Here is a 16988-nt window from a genome sequence, read left to right on the forward strand (position 1 = left end):
GGCAGGCGGACTCTCAACCACTGCGCCACCAGGGAAGCCCTGAATGTATCTTTTGAGTGCTTTAAAAGCAGTTTAAAAAGGAATGGCACTGACTTTCTCTTTACTCATATAAGTTTTAATATGGACTCAAAAATTCCAGAGTATTCACTGATTCTCAGTTGAAGATGATTCATCACATTTCTAAAAGTTTTAGGGCTTGTACTTTGGATCTGGAGGAAGGGCTATTTGAATCCTATGACTACAGTAAGTCCACGGGATGGAAATGTTCATGCGAATTCTCTTTGCCTAGAGAGGAAGGGCAACCTCGGAAATAACAAAAGCATGGAGCCAAGAGAAAAATTGCAGAAAGTACAATTATAGGACCTGCCTTTTCCATCTGTAGCCAGTAACAGAATGGCGAACACTCCAGGGTTTCCAAACCAGTCGTTTCTCTCACCTCTTCTAGAATTGTGATAAGCATGCTCAAGCAGAGAAAGTGATAAAGATCAGAAGTGAAGGAAATAGATTTTTGACACCAAATGAGAAATGATGGGAAGACAGTCTCAAAGAGGCGAACAATTTCTTTGTGAGCAAATGTTCTAATTTCAGTAGATGGATATTTTCATCTTGAGCTCTTTTCCCACCTTTTTCATGCAGAGTCTTCCTTTAGGCAAGGACTGTGAATAGTTGGGTTCTAGCAGCCTTTAGAACTTTATCATGACAATATAGATTCCACTCTGTGGGTTGTTAAAAAAAAGTCTCTTTGGGTCACATCTCTAACAAGAGTACTTTGGGCTAACTGATACTAAATGACCTCCAAGGTACCTATGGTTACATAAAGAAAATCAATTAATTGAATGATTCTCTTAAAACCAAGAATAGTTTTCCTTTGAGGGGAATCAGGAGATCAACTGAGAAAATGACAATGGCAGATGATGAGCAAGTCTGAGCTTGTATGGCAAACACACTCTCTGAACTACTTCTTTCTCACCCTAAATGAGTAAGTAATAAGGCTCTGTAATGTGACCACACATGGCAGTTTATGAAGTTCCAGTGTCAACCTGTGCAGTGTTTTACAAAGTATTCATTGCAAAATTTTTAAAATCTGGACATTTCATATAGCAGTCTAGATTTCCAGTTTCTTTTTTATTATTGAAAGATACATCACAGTAAATTTAAGGCTAAATTTCTTAAATGTAACACCAGCTGGAACTGGATAGCAGCTGTCTCCTTTAGAAAGGCAGTGTTGGGCTTCCCTGGTGGTGCAATGGTTGAGAGTCCGCCTGCCGATGCAGGGGACACGGGTTCATGCCCCGGTCCGGGAGGATGCCACATGCTGCGGAGAGGTTGGGCCCGTGAGCCATGGCTGCTGAGCCTGTGCGTCCGGAGCCTGTGCTCCGCAATGGGAGAGGTCACAACAGTGAGAGGTCCGCGTACCGCAAAAAAAAAAAAAAAAAAAAAAAGAAAGGCAGTGCTCTCCCACTCATAGTCTCCACCTTCCCTTTTTCCACACATGGACAAATTTATTCAATTGTGTATCCTGACTAGCAGACCCTATAAGCATTTCACTTTCGTACCCCCGCTCTTCGAACACTAAAACACATTCATATTTGAAAACATGTTTCCAGATGTCCCCAAAGGTTTTTTAAGCTACAAAGTTTTCAAGATTTGTGTTTGATAATATATGAAAGCAACTTTTGGGAAATATAGCAAATACCAGTGAGTCCCTCTCCTTGTACAGTCTGCCAGGATATAGTATCTTTATGTCTCAGCATCTGAAGACAACACTTTGGTCAGGTATTCTGGAACTGTTTTTTCTATTTGGCTGTAGCCAAGACAGTAAATGTTGCTGATTTCAGTTACTTGAACAAGTAATAAAAGAATACCTCTACTCTTTTAAGTTTAGAGGGAAAAGTCTTCCCTTATACACTCAAGTCTTTTTTTCCAAAAACTTACCAGTAATGGTCCTGACTTCTGGCTTTTTCGGTTCTGGTCTCCTTAGCTCTTTAGGCAACAAGTTGTTTTCATTATGCCATTTTTTCAGACATTGTGGCTCATGGATGAAAATTGATTTTGTTCCATATTCACGACCACAAATGTAGCAAACAACTGTTGGTGGATGCCTTATCATTGTTGGCTGCAAGTAATACAAAATATCTGTTAGATAAAGTTCAGGTTTGGAAATTATACTTTTAAATTATAATACATTTAAATTAGCTAGAAAAATCAGTAATTTTTTAAAAGAGTCTAACCATTCTGGTGAGTTTAACCTTTTTGGCAGTTAAGAGAATAAACTATACTACCTGGGTGATTGAGGTGGGGGGTAAGGATGTTGGTTTGGGAGGAGGACAGGAAATGAAGAAGAGCTAACCAGAATTTTACATATTTGTATTTTATAAAAGTTATTTTCTCATTGAATAAATAGTGATTGATTGTCTTCTGACTATTCTCCATGCTGGGAGAATACAAAGATACATCAGGTATGAATCATCCTCTCAGTACATCAATATGACTGAGGAATAAAGTAATTAATGTCCTAACTGGCACAGAGAGAGTTTTTGACAGACACGGTTGTGCCCTCTCGCATTCCTTCATGTATAAAATTTCTGCTGCACCTGCGAGTCTCTGCCTTTTTTGATCTCCAGTAGACTCCGCTTATAGACAGGACAACTAATCAATTACACTTGGGAGTTGGTGGATAAAGACCCAGCTTGCTCACTTAGGCTGTTTCCATACAGTGCTCCAGAATTCCCCAGTGGGACTGTATCACAGTTACTCATTAACACACTATGTAGATTTCCTTCTTTCCCTGTCTCTCCTCCCACTACTTTTATTGGGGTTCCTGGGATCACCTCCCCCCAGACTACTTGAACTCAAATCCTTTTCTTAACGTTTGTTTCTGGGAGAACCAAATCTAAAGAAGAGTTAAGGATATAACCCTTCTGTCTAGGATATAGAACATTACAAGAAACATTTTTCCCACCTAAACAATGAGAACAAATCAGATAGCCTGCAGAAACATAATTTTTGAGCCTATTAGATACTCAAAGTTGCAAGGTAAACTAATGAACTAAAAGGAGTGCCTCAGTTTGAGGGTGGATCAGCAGAAACAAGAGAACAACTCCCACCCTCCAACTTTACATGAATTAGAAACAACATTTGTCTGCCACAGAGATAAGGGCAGGACAGCTGAGTGTGAGCATAGAGGTCCTGTCTATAGAAACTTTCCCACCCACTGGGTCTTGCACCTAGTAACAGAGGGTGACAGTCCAACACTGGAGAGAGTCAGGAGCATTGAGATCAACGCTCACCAATTCAGGAACATAGGGCCTGCCTAAATGTGACAGTAAAGCTGGAGAATTAGGCCATGTGCTAGTCCCAGATAAAAGCAGTATACTGCTGGGGAGGCTTGGGAGTACTAAGAGGGAACCCCCCTCTGTTGCAGGCATGTAGAGTCCACAGGAGTCTAAAGGTGTAGTAGAGGAACCAGGAGGAGACCTTTGGCTCCAGGCCTTACACTAAGTACAAAGCACGGGCAGTTTACCATGGAGGAATTTAAAGCCTATAATGCATTGAACATAACTAAAAATGACATATCTGAGAAGCTCAGAGAAATCCAAGCACGATAAACAAAAAAACAGAACTAGATATGTACTAGTAAAACTGCTAAGAACCAAAGATAAGCTTGAAAGCTCTCAAACAGATACAATACATACAAGGGAATAAGGAAATGATAAGAATTTCAGGTGACTTCTCATCAGAAAAAAGAAAATGAAGAACAGGAAACAAGAAAATGACATTTTAAAAATGCTTAAAGGGAAAAATTATCAAGTCATTTCAAAATTCCATAGTCAGTAAGAATACCTTTCAAAAATGAAGGTGAAATAAAGACTTTTTTTTTTTTTGGCTGCACCGTGTGGCATGCATGCAGAACTTCCCTGACCAGGGATCCAACCCATGCCCCTTGCAGTGGAAGCACAGAGTCTTAACCACTGGACCACCAGGGAAGTCCTAAAGATGTCTTTATCTAGACAAAAGGTGAAAGAATTTCCTCAGCAGAGTTGATTTACAAGAAATGTTAAAAGACATTATAAATGCTGTAGGAAAATAGCAGCTAGAAATCTGGTTCTGCAAGAAGGAATGGAAAAACACTATAAAATGCAAATAGGTCAATAAATTAAAACACTCTTTTAAAAAATGTTTCTAATTTTTGTACATATATATGACAAAATCACTTCAGACCATGGGCTCTTTAAAGAAAAATAATAACAAAAGAAAATGGAGTTTATATTCTCTAATGTGTAAAGTTATAGTAAACAAGAGCATAAATTGTAGGGACTAAAAACTGGAAATAGATTGTCATAGAATTCTTATATTTTTCTTGAAGTAATTATTAAACATAGAATGTGATATGCTAAAGATGCATGTTTTAGCCTCTATAATAACCACTAAAGTATAAAGTCATGCCAAGAGGAATAACTAAAAAGTCAATGAGAAGAGAGAATAATTTTTAAAAGTTGATGAGTTAACCGTCCCCCAAAGAAATATAGGAAAAGAGGAACAGAGGATTAAAAGAAAAGGCAAGGAGAGGACCTTCAAGATGGTGGAGGAGTATGATGTGGAGATCACCTTCCTCCTCACAAATACATCAAAAATACATCTACATGTGGATTAACTCCTACAGAACACCTACTGAACGCTGGCAGAAGAAATCAGACTTCCCAAAAGGCAAGAAGCTCCCCACGTACATGGCTGTGTGGCTGACAGGGTCTTGGTACTCTGGCCAGGTGTCAGGCCTGAGCCTCTGAGGTGGGGAAGCCAAGTTCAGGACATTGTTCCACCAGAGACCTCCAAGCCCCTTGTAATGTCAATCAGTGAGAGTTCTCCCAGAGATCTCCATCTCAATGCTAAGACCCAGCTTCACTCAATGACCAGCAAGCTCCAGTGCTGGACATCCCATGCCAAACAACTAGCAAGACAGGAACACAACCCAACCCATTAGCAGAGAGGCTGCCTAAAATCATAATAAGTTCACAGACAGCCTAAAACACACCACTGGACGAGGTCTTGCCCACTAGAAAGACAAGATCCAGCCTCATCCACCAGAACACATGCACCAGTCCCCTCCACCAGGAAGCCTACAAAACCCACTGAACCAACCTTATCCCCTGAGAGCAGACACCAAAAACAATGGGAACTACGAACCTGTAGCATGTGAAAATGAGACCCCGAACACAGTAAGCTAAGCAAAAAGAGAAGATAGAGAAACACAGAGCAGATGAAGGAGCAAGATAAAAACCCACCAGACCTAACAAATGAAGAGGAAATGGGCAGTTTACCTGAAAAAGAATTCAGAGTAATGATAGTAAGGATGAGCCAAAATCTTGGAAATAGAATGGAGAAAATGAACGCTTAACAAGGACCTAGAAGAACTAAAGAGCAAACAAACAATGATGAACAACACAATAAATGAAATTAAAAATTCTCTAGAAGGAATCAATAGCAGAATAACTGAGGCAGAAGAACGGATAAGTGACCTGGAAGATAAAATAGTGGAAATAACTACAACAGAGCAGAATAAAGAAAAAAGAATGAAAAGAATTGAGGACAGTCTCAGTGACATCTGGGACAACATTAAACACACCAATATTTGAATTATAGGGGTCCCAGAAGGAGAGAAAAAGAAAGGGATGAGAAAATATTTGAAGAGACTATAGTTGAAAACTTCCCTAATATGGGAAAGGAAATAGTCAGTCAAGTCCAGGAAGCACAGAGTCCCATCCAGGATAAATCCAAGGAGAAACACACCAAGACACATATTAATCAAGGTATCAAAAATTAAATACAAAGAAAAAATATTAAAAACAGCAAGGGAAAAACAACAAATAACATACAAGGGAATCCCCATAAGGTTAACAGCTGATCTTTCAGCAGAAACTCTGCAAGCCAGAAGGGAGTGGCAGGATATATTTAAAGTGATGAAAGGGAAAAATCTACAACCAAGGTGACTCTACCAAGCAAGGATCTCATTCAGATTCGACGGAGAAATTAAAACCTTTACAGAGAAGCAAAAGTTAAGAGAATTCAGCACCACCAAACCAGTTTTACAACAAATGCTAAAGGATCTTCTCTAGGCAGGAAACACAAGAGAAGGAAAAGACCTACAAAAACAAACCCAAAACAATTAAGAAAACGGTAACAGGAACATACATTTGGATAATTACCTTAAGAGCAAATGGATTAAATGCTCCAACCAAAGACATAGACTGGATGAATGGATACAGAAACAAGACCATTATATATGCTGTCTACAAAAGACCCACTTCAGACCTAGGGACACATACAGACTGAAAGTGAGGGGATAGAAAAAGATATTCCATGCAAATGGAAATCAAAAGAACACTGAAGTAGCAATTCTCATATCACACAAAATAGACTTTAAAATAAAGACTATTACAAGAGACAAAGAAGGACGCTATATAATGATCAAGGGATCAATCCAAGAAGATATAACAATTGTAAATATTTATGCACCCAACATAGGAGCATCTCCATATGTAAGGCAAATGCTAATGGCCATAAAAGAGGAAATCAACAATGACACAATCATAGTAGGGGACTTTTAACACCCCACTTTCACCAATGGACAGATCATCCAAAATGAAAATAAGGAAACACAAGCTTCAAATGATATATTAACAAGATGGGTTTAATTGAAAGTTATAGGACATTCCATTCAAAAACAACAGAATACACTTTCTTCTCAAGCTGTCATGGAACATTCTCCAGGATAGATCATACCTTGGGTCACAAATCAAGCCTTGGTAAATTTTTTTTTGTTTTTTGCAGTATGCGGGCCTCTCACTGTTGTGGCCTCTCCCACTGCAGAGCACAGGCTCCAGATGCACAGGCTCAGTGGCCATGGATCATGGGCTTAGCCGCTCCGTGGCATGTGGGATCTTCCTGGACTGGGGCAAAAACCCATGTCCCCTGCATCGGCAGGCGGACTCTCAACCACTGCGCCACCAGGGAAGCCCAAGCCTTGGTAAATTTAAGAACACTGAAACTGTAACAAGTATCTTTTCCGACCACAGTGCTATGAGACTAGATATCAATTACAGGAAAAAAAAAACTGTAAAAAATACAAACACATGGAGGCTAACCAATACACTAATGAATAACAAGAGATCACTGAAGAAATCAAAGAGGAAATAAAAAAATACCTACAAACAAATGACAATGAAAACACAACGGCTCAAAACTTAGGATGGGATGCAGCAAAAGCAGTTCTAAGAGGGAAGTGTATAGTAATACAATCCCACCTCAAGAAACAAGAAACATCTCAAATAAACAACCTAACCTTACACCTAAAGCAATTAGAGAAAGAAGAACAAAAGAACCCCAAAGTTAGCAGAAGGAAAGAAATCATGAAGATCAGATCAGAAATAAATGAAAAAGAAATGAAGGAACGATAGCAAAGATCAATAAAACTAAAAGCTGGTTTTGGGGGACATAAAAAAATATTGATAAACCATTAGCCAGGCTCACTGAGAAAAAAAAGGGAAAAGACTTAAATCAATAGAATTAGAAATGAAAAAGGAGAAGCAACAACTGTCAGTGCAGAAATACAAAGGTTCATGAGAGATAACTACAAGCAACTGTATGCCAATAAAATGGAAAACCTGGAAGAAATGGACAAATTCTTAGAAAAGCACAACCTTCCAAGCCTGATCCAGGAAGAAATAGAAAATATAAACAGACCAATCACAAGCATTGAAATTGAAACTGTGGTTAAAACTCTTCCAACAAACAAAAGCCCAGGACCAGATGGCTTTACAGGCAACTTCTATCAAACATTTAGAGAAGAGCTAACACCTATCTTTCTCAAATTCTTCCAAAAGTTTGGAGGAACATTCCCAAACTCATTCTACGAGGCCACCTTCACCCTGATACCAAACCAGACAAAGATGTCACAAAAAATGAAAACTACAGGCCAATATCACTGTAGTTTGAACATAGATGCAAAAATCCTAAAAAAATACTATCAAACAAAATCCAACAGACATTAAAAGGATCATACACCATGATCAAGTGGGGTTTATCCCAGGAATGCAAGGATTCTTCAATATATGCAAATCAATCAGTGTGATACACCATATTGACAAACAGAAGAATAAAATGTATAAGATCATCTCAATAGATGCAGAAAAAGTGTTCAGTAAAATTCAACACCCATTTATGATAAAAACTATCCAGAAAGTAGGCATAGAGGGAACTTATCTCAACATAATAAAGGCCATATATGACAAACCCACAGCCAACATTGTTCTCAATGGTGAAAAACTGAAACCATTTTCCCTGAGATCAGGAAAAAGACAAGGTTACCTACCCTCACCAGTATTATTCAACACAGTTTTGGAACTTTTAGCGAGAGTAATCAGAGAAGAAAAAGAAATAAAAGGAATCAAAATCGGTAAAGAAGAAGTAAAGCTGTCACTGTTCGCAGATGACATGATACTATACACAGAGAATCCTGAAGATGCTACCAGAAAACTACTAGAGCTAATCAGTGAATCTGGTAAAGTAACAGGACACAGAATTAATGCACAGAAATCTCTTGCATTCCTATTTGAAAGAGAAATTAAGGAAACACTCCCATTTACCATTGCAACAAAAAGAATAAAATACCTAGGAAAAAACCTACCTAAGGAGACAAAAGACCTGCATGCAGAAAACTATAAGACACTGATGAAAGAAATCAGAGATGATACAAACAGATAGAGAGATATACCATATTCTTGGATTGGAAGAATCAACATTGTGAAAATGACTCTACTACCCAAAGCAATCTACAGATTCAACACAATCCCTATCAAATTACCAATGGCATTTTTCACAGAACTAGAACAAAAAATTTCACAATTTGTATGGAAACACAAAAGACCCCGAATAGCCATGCAATCTTGAGAAAGAAAAACTGAGCTGGAGGAATCAGGCTCCCTGACTTCAGACTATAATTCAAAGCTACAATAATCACGACAGTACAGTACTGGCACAAAAACAGAAATATCAATCAGTGGAACAGGATATAAAGCCTAGAGATCAACCATGCACATATGGTCACCTTATCTTTGATAAAGGCAAGAATATACAATGGAGAAAAGACAGTCTCTTCGATAAGTGGTGCTGGGAAAACTGGACAGCTACATGTAAGAGAATGAAATTAGAACACTCCCTAACACCATACACAAAAATAAACTTAAAATGGATTAAAGACCTAAGTGTAAGGCCAGATACTATAAAACTCTTAGAGGAAAGCATAGGCAGAACACTCTATGGCATAAATCACAGCAAGATCCATTTTGACCCACCTCCTAGAGAAATGGAAATAAAAATAAAAATAAATAAATGGGACCTAATGAAACTTAAAAGCTTTAGAACAGCAAAGGAAACCATAAGCAGGACAAAAGACAACCCTTAGAATGGGAGAAAATATTTGCTAATGAAGCAACTGACAAAGGATTAATCTACAAAATATACAAGCAGCACATGCAGCTCAATACCAAAAACACAAACAATCCAATGCAAAAATGGGCAGGAGACCTAAACAGACATTTCTCCAAAGAAGATATACAGATTGCCAACAAACACATGAAAGGATGCTCAACATCACTAATCATTAGAGAAATGCAAATCAAAACTACAACGTGGTATCACCTCACACCGGTCATAATGGCCATCATCAAAAAATCTACAAACAATAAATGCTGGAGAGGGTGTGGAGAAAAGGGAACCCTCTTGCACTGTTGGTGGGAATGTAAATTGATATAGCCGCTATGGAGAACAGTATGGAGGTTCCTTAAAAAGCTAAAAATACAGCTACCATATGACCCAGCAATCCCACTAGTGGGCATATTCCCTGAAAAAACCATAATTCAAAAAGCATCATGTACCATAATGTTCATTACAGCTCTATTTACAATAGCCAGGACATGGACGCAACCTAAGTGTCCACTGACAGATGCATGGATAAAGAAGATGTTTATATATCTTATATAAACATATATACAATGGAATATTGTATATATATTCAATATTCCATATATACAATGGAATAATTACTCAGCGATAAAAAGAAACAAAATTGAGTTATTTGTATTGAAGTGGATGGACCTAGAGTCTGTCATACAGAGTGAAGTAAGTCAGAAGGAGAAAAACAAATACCATATGCTAACACATATATATGGAATCTAAAAAAAAAAAAGATAAAGAAGTTCTGAAGAACCTAGGGGACAGGACAGGAATAAAGACGCAGATGTAGAGAATGGACTTGAGGACACGGGGAGGGGGAAGGGTGATCTGGAATAATCATTAAAAAGTTTACAAATAACAAATGCTGAAGAGGGTGTGGAGAATAGGAACCCTCCTACCCTGTTGGTGGGAATGTAAATTGGTGCAGCCACTATGGAGAACAGTATGGAGGTTCCTCAAAAAACTAAAAATATAGTTGCCATATAATCCAGTAATCCCACTCCTCGTCATATATCCAGAAAAAAACCTCCATAATTTGAAAAGGTACATGCACCCCTATGTTCATAACAGCACTATTTTCAACAGCCAAGACACAGAAACTACCTTAATGTCCATTGACAGAAGAATGGATAAAGAAGATGTGGTATGTATATATATATAAGTGTATATGTGAGTATGGGGAATCTAAAATACAACACAAATGACCTTATCTATTAAACAGAAACAGACTCACAGACACAGAGAACAGACTTGTGTTTGCCAAGGGGGAGAGGGAGTAGAGGAGGGAAGGGTTGGGAGTTTGGGGTTAGCAGATGTAAATTATTATATATAAGGTGGATAAACAACAAGGTCCTGCTGTATAACACACTATATTCAGTATCCTTTGATAAACCATAGTGGAAAAGGATATGAAAAATAATATATATATGTATAACTAAATCACTTTGCTATACAGCAGACATTAACATATTATAAATCAACTATACTTCAATACAATTTTAAAAAATAAAATAAAACTGAAAAATATTTAAAAAATTAAAATAAGAAAAATAAAGGCAGGAGGAATAAGTATGATTAATACACCAAGGTGGTAGACTTTATTCTATGTATATTTATAATTGGGGTAAATATAAATGGACCAAAGAACACAATTAAAAGGCATGGATTGACAGACTAGATAAAAAAAAAAAAGCAAGACCCAATTATATGTTGCTTATAAGAAACACATTTTATGAACATAAAGACACAAACTGATTACAAGTAAAAGGAAGGGAAAAAATTCATATAAACATGAAGCCAAAGAAAATAGTATGGTTATATTATTAAAATCTAATTAAATTCAGAGGTTGGAAATGTTTCTTCCAGTTGTGAAGATCAGGGAAAGCTTTAAGGAGGTAGCATTAGAAGAATGGGTAAAATTTAGACCACAAGGGCTGGGAAGGATGGAGAAAGATTTTGGAGGCTGAGCAAAGACAGCATGAGCAAAGCCCCATGGACAGGAATCTGAAGGTTAGTACAGAGAATAGCAAATAATTCAGCTTGCCTGATGCTCAGTGTAGCACTGAGAACTAGAATCAAATAGGTAGGTGGTGGCCATGCTGTGAACAACCATGAATGCCAGGCTAAGATCTGGATTTTGTTTTGTAAGTGATAGGAAGCTGTTAGGCAGGGAAATAACCTATAACTTCACTGCAGGAAAGTCTGTTTGGCTGTATATAAAAGGAGTAGCAGGGCAGCGTATCTTTGAGAGCTTGAGCATTCATGGCTCTGGGGGGTAAGTAAATCATGGGTCCAAGAGAACACCAATGTTTTATTCTAAATAACAGGGAAGATGGTGATGTCACTTTCAGAAAGGGAGAAATCTGGAAAGACAGGTTGGGGAAGGAGAAAAAAGGGATTCTGTTCTGGACCTGTTGAGTTTGATGTATTAGTGGAATTTAAACACAAATTAGTCCAGGCAAAATAAGAAACAGAGGCCTGTAATTCAGGATTAGTGGGATTCAGAACTGTTTGCACAGAAAAGAGGTTTAAAACCATAAAAATTCTAGAAGAGGCATATATAGAGAGTGTATGGAGAAAAATTCCCAGGAGAATATCTACAATAAGGAGATCGAGCAAGGGAAATTGCAGCCTAAAAAGATAAAGGTTCAAGTTTGAAGTTAAAGAAACTTGGGCATGGAGGAAAAAAGACTCCCTTCAGAATTCTGGAAACACTTCTGGTTCCAGAAAGTTGGTGTCATCAACTCTGTCAAATGCTACAGAGAGTAATGGGTGGCTGAGGAAGGAAGGTAGATCTGGTTACCAGTAGGTTATAAGCCAGTGACATTGGATAGCTTAGTTCCAAAGGAGTGATAAGAATAAAAACTAAATTGTTAGGAGTTAAAGATTAGGTCAATAAGAAGAGGAATACACATTCCAAAAGTTTGCAGAAAGAAAATCTGAGAGATAAGTAGAGTTAAGAAAGATTTGTTTTTTTGCTGTTTTGGGGATAGGAGTGTTTGGGATGGAGATTAAGAAACTGTAGGCCTGGGAATTCCCGGGCAGTCCAGTGGTTAGGACTCCGAGCCTCCACTGCCGAGGGCCTGGGTTCAATCCTGGCTGGGGAACTAAGATAAGAGAAAAGGGATAATCAATAGAAAAAGGTCTCTGAGGAGGCAAGAGAAGATTGGGTCAAGGGTGTAACTGGAAAGGGGAAGGGGAAAAGGAAGAAAAATAAAATAGGTGGAGTTAGAGAAAGATTACCGTAGAGAAGCGAGGCACTAGTGAAGCTAATATAAAATGAATTTAGTCTTCTAAGTATGAGGCAAAGTGATCTTTAGAGAATGAAGAGATTCTGATTCTGGGAAATAGAATAGTGAAAAATACTGGGATTAAGCACTGTGGGAAATAGTGATTCAATTAGGGAAGAATACTCACAGAATAATGGAAGAGGCCCAGTTAAGTTGAGCTGCAAGAAATTGCAGTGGAATTAACTGACCTTTTTCAATATTTCTGAAGTAGCACTGGGGTGGCATGAAAGCAGAACCAAATTAAGTTGGTCGTGTGGTCTCCGCTGGGGAAATAAAACATGGTGAAATGTGTGCATGTTTTAGAATCAGCTTGCTTTTAACTAAGACTCTTAGGGGTTACATCTGCAGTGGAAAAAGCACAGGGAAAGATCAAAATCAGAAGGAAACAGTTTTATGATTTCTGCATGCCTGAGCAGAAATAACAGATTCTAGATGAGTAAATCCACAATTAATGCAGACCAAGCAAAATGGAAAGTGGAGTTACTTCCGGGATGAGCCAAGTCTTTAAAAAAGCACATTGTTTGAGGAAAAATATTTTTATTCTATTTTCCTATACTGACCTATGTCAATATACTACCTTAATCAAAATAATGAAATAGTTCTTTATCCTTCCTTCTTATTAGCCATGTAGCAATGTCTAACACTTGAAAAGTGGCTTTATAAATATTTAAGGAATTCAAGTCCTAAGAGAAAGAGTAAGGCAGAAGTAATAATCTTCAAAGTATCCAAAAGTTCCTTCTTATTTTTATATGTTTATTTACTTGAAAGATTAATTCGATGCAGGTTTTTGAAGTTTGAAAATAAGAAGTTATTCTTTTTACTTTGAGAATAATGAATTTCTTAGAACTCCATATGGAAAGTATGGGCCAAATGTAGTATTTAACCAAGCGTGTAAGCAAAATAATGGGTATGGGTCACAAACGAAGACATTTCACATCACACTGTCATAAGGCTTCTTCTGGAAGGAAAAATTAGAAGAAAATAGGCAGACACAGAGGCTAGAAGACAGGCACAAAATAACTTACAGGGATGTGGGAGAAAATTAATACCATAAAAAGGCTAAGATATTCTATATTATATTTTCCAAAGCCTGCCCCATGCTCTATATTTGTGGGTGAACTGCAGTTGAACTTGCAATATTCTCCATATTCTTAGGTTTTGAGCATCTCGCTCCTAAGCCACGCTCTAGGGAAGTGCAAGCAACCCAGACACACAGCTGAAGAGAAAAATGCATCCCCATGGGTCTGAACAGAGATAAGAGAACCTCTTTTATTGTTCATTTATTTCACAACTGTCAGTCTGAAACTTCCAGAGAAAGTTGAACAATCTCCAACTTGTGGTTACGGCCACTGCCAAGGTTTTACTCTTCAGCATTTTCAGTGTTTTCAGATGGAAGTGGATGAGTGGGGGATGGAGAGTAGGAACAGGAAGAAGAGACCATGTTCCAGGTGGAAAGGGTAGACGGCCGCTTCTTGGCTAGTGTGCTACTGGGACTCACATAACTGAGCAAGGCGGGTGGCGGAAGGTATGCCCAGGGGGCTTGTCTACACAGGGCCTGCCAGGGCAAGCCAACTCCAGGAAGTGTAATCAAAGGAGGGCAAAGAGGAAGCCAGTCAGTCTAAAGTTTCTGCAAAGCAAAGGATTAGATCAACAGTTTTGATCTACATAAGCACTATTTCTGATGTGAACTGTTTTAGGGGGGCAGCTAAATGCCCCTACACAGCGAGTTTATTAGGGCTCATCATATTTTGCCCTTGTTCTTTCAGTTTCCTGGGAAAGTCTGTTTAGGTTGGATGTAGCCAGAGGCGCTTGAACACTTCAGGGGAAGTTTTCATATGTGTATATTTCTTTCACGTTGAATCCACTAACTTTCATATGTTTTCAATCATTTTTCTGGCCACCATTGGAATTATTATTCTATTTTCCACACAGCATTTTTTTTTTTCTTTCTGTTAATGTCTCTTCTTTGTCAGGAATGCCTCATGTTCAATCTTTTAGGCCAGGACTGTGCAATGCAAAGGGAAGTGGACATTTAACAACTTTTCTCCTAATCAGTATAGATGACCTGTCATCCATCCATTCTTTTTTACAATTTGTAATATCACCACTGAATCAAAGGGAAAAGAATAAGGACCAAGGAAAGAGGGTGGTTTAGTGGAGAGCCTTAAGAGAGATGTTGATTGAAGAGGAATGGACATAGTTCCAGAAAACCTAGACTAGGATACCTATTTCAAATAGCTTCACATAGCTTTTGACGACCTCCCTGAGTGCTCAGGTGGAAAGAAAACCATAGTGAACCACACAACTCAATAGGTAACAGAGCTTATAGAAGGAAGTATAGTAATTGGTCAGAAGGAAAAGATATTCCTAACATTAAATACTATTGCATGAACCTTAATGAAAGAGACATTAAAAACTAAAGTGGAAGTTATGACTAGTACATTTGGTCATTTCTTATATTAATCCCACAATAAATACTAAGTAATAATAGTGTGAAATTATAGTTGTGTGATATTATTTTTAGGAGAACATGCACCAGTGATGTAGCTTTTGGGAGCTATGTTGTGAAATATCAATTAGTAATATATATGGAGCCATAAGCCCCTTTGAAAATCTAATGGTTGCAAAGGCCATCTCCTCAGAAAAACGCACATGTACAGAGAACTGTGGATACGATTTGGAATGATTGGGGGACTCCCTAAAACCCATCCATTAACCCCAGGAAGTGAGATGTTGGGCCTTTAGTCAGAGTCAAACCTTTTCTTTCAAATAGATGCTCCTTTGTGTAAGGAGCCATTTGGCACCATTTAAATGCCTCTAAAAGTACTGAACTGAAGCCTGCAAGAACTTATGAAATATACCACCTCTAGCTTTAGGAAGATCTTAAGTTCTGCTTTGTGTAAAACAGTTCCTAATGTACCTGTTGTCTTGACTAAGTATTAATAGTCCCTTCTTTTACTCTCTAAAATGTCCCTGTTTCGTCAATAAATTACACACTTTTGAAAAACATCAATCCATAAAATATAAGCAATCAAGAGATGAAACAAAAACAGCAAACAAAAAAAAGCTCAGAAATATTGAAGCTGTAATCCACATGGAGAAATATAGATTTATAAGAATGGCAATGAATCCATTTAAACACAGAACTAAGGTAAAATGACTATAGAAATTATGGTTAGGGAAGAGAACAGAAAAGCAACACACCTTGACAAATAAAAATACTTTACTTACAAAAATTGGTCACAGAAGGAGAGGTAGGTACAAAGATGTTAATGGTACTAATTTCTCCACCTTTCATGGCAAACAGTCAATTAAAGCAGTATAAAATTGAAACATGGAGTTAAATTTTTTTTCATATTCTTTAATAACGTATCTTTGTTTCTTAGCATTAGTGGGTCCTTTAGAAACTAACATTCTTTTAGTGCAGAAATATTTTTCTGAAGTTCAGCAATATCAGTTTCACTCTGCTTTCTTTTTGTTGAATTCAAGTAAAATTAAATATATTACCTCTATCAATAATAACTTGAATGTGATGATCTCATTTCTATGAAAACCTGCATGTCTATTTATTTATATGTTATTTACATAGATGTCTGGAATGATACTCACTAAGGTCAAACTAAGCTGGGGTAACTGTTATGCTAATTTTATACTTTTATGACAGCTTGAACTTTTATAATGAACTTGTGTCATTTTTATAAGAATAATAAAGTAATAAAAAAGAATGTCAACTCCCGAGTCAAAACTTAAGCAGAGATCAGGTAATAAACTCAGTCCTAAAAGGAAAAATCAAGTGGAGCCCCAATTACTTTCTGAAAATTCCTTAAATAACTGATAAAAGATGATATTCAAGGTATTGTACATATTACAGTTTAGTAATGCAACCAATTAGTAACTGGAATTAAAATAACGTTAAGAATGAATACACCTCTGCATAGCATAAAAGTACAATGCAAAATGAAAATATTGACAATATCTTAAATTACATTATTCCAATACTATTTTCTTCTGTCAATGGTTTATAGTTGAAAATACATTAGTTAAATGCTTGCATGATGTAACTCAACTGAAGTCCTCGAATTCAGCTCTATTACTTTAGAAAGCAGTAACAAAGGCCTGGAAAAATAATCTGAGGACAGGATTTAGCACGAGTCGGTTTCCACCATAAGATGATCTAAGTATAGCTCT

The 16988-nt window shown here is 37.5% G+C and overlaps 1 protein-coding gene across 1 annotated transcript in view; it reads right to left on the minus strand.

Annotated features, from left to right (window-relative positions):
- LOC112407778 (zinc finger protein 474-like) overlaps window positions 1-16988 on the minus strand; it is a 34300-nt gene that overhangs the window by 1341 nt on the left and 15971 nt on the right. Inside the window, 1 exon segment of the mRNA XM_024757183.1 lies at window positions 1936-2116. Within this exon segment, the coding sequence (XP_024612951.1) occupies window positions 1936-2116 (181 nt within the window).

Source organism: Neophocaena asiaeorientalis, unplaced genomic scaffold (assembly GCF_003031525.2).
Source record: "Neophocaena asiaeorientalis asiaeorientalis breed wild unplaced genomic scaffold, Neophocaena_asiaeorientalis_V1.1 scaffold149, whole genome shotgun sequence".
In the NCBI taxonomy this organism is placed as follows: Eukaryota; Metazoa; Chordata; class Mammalia; order Artiodactyla; family Phocoenidae; genus Neophocaena; species Neophocaena asiaeorientalis.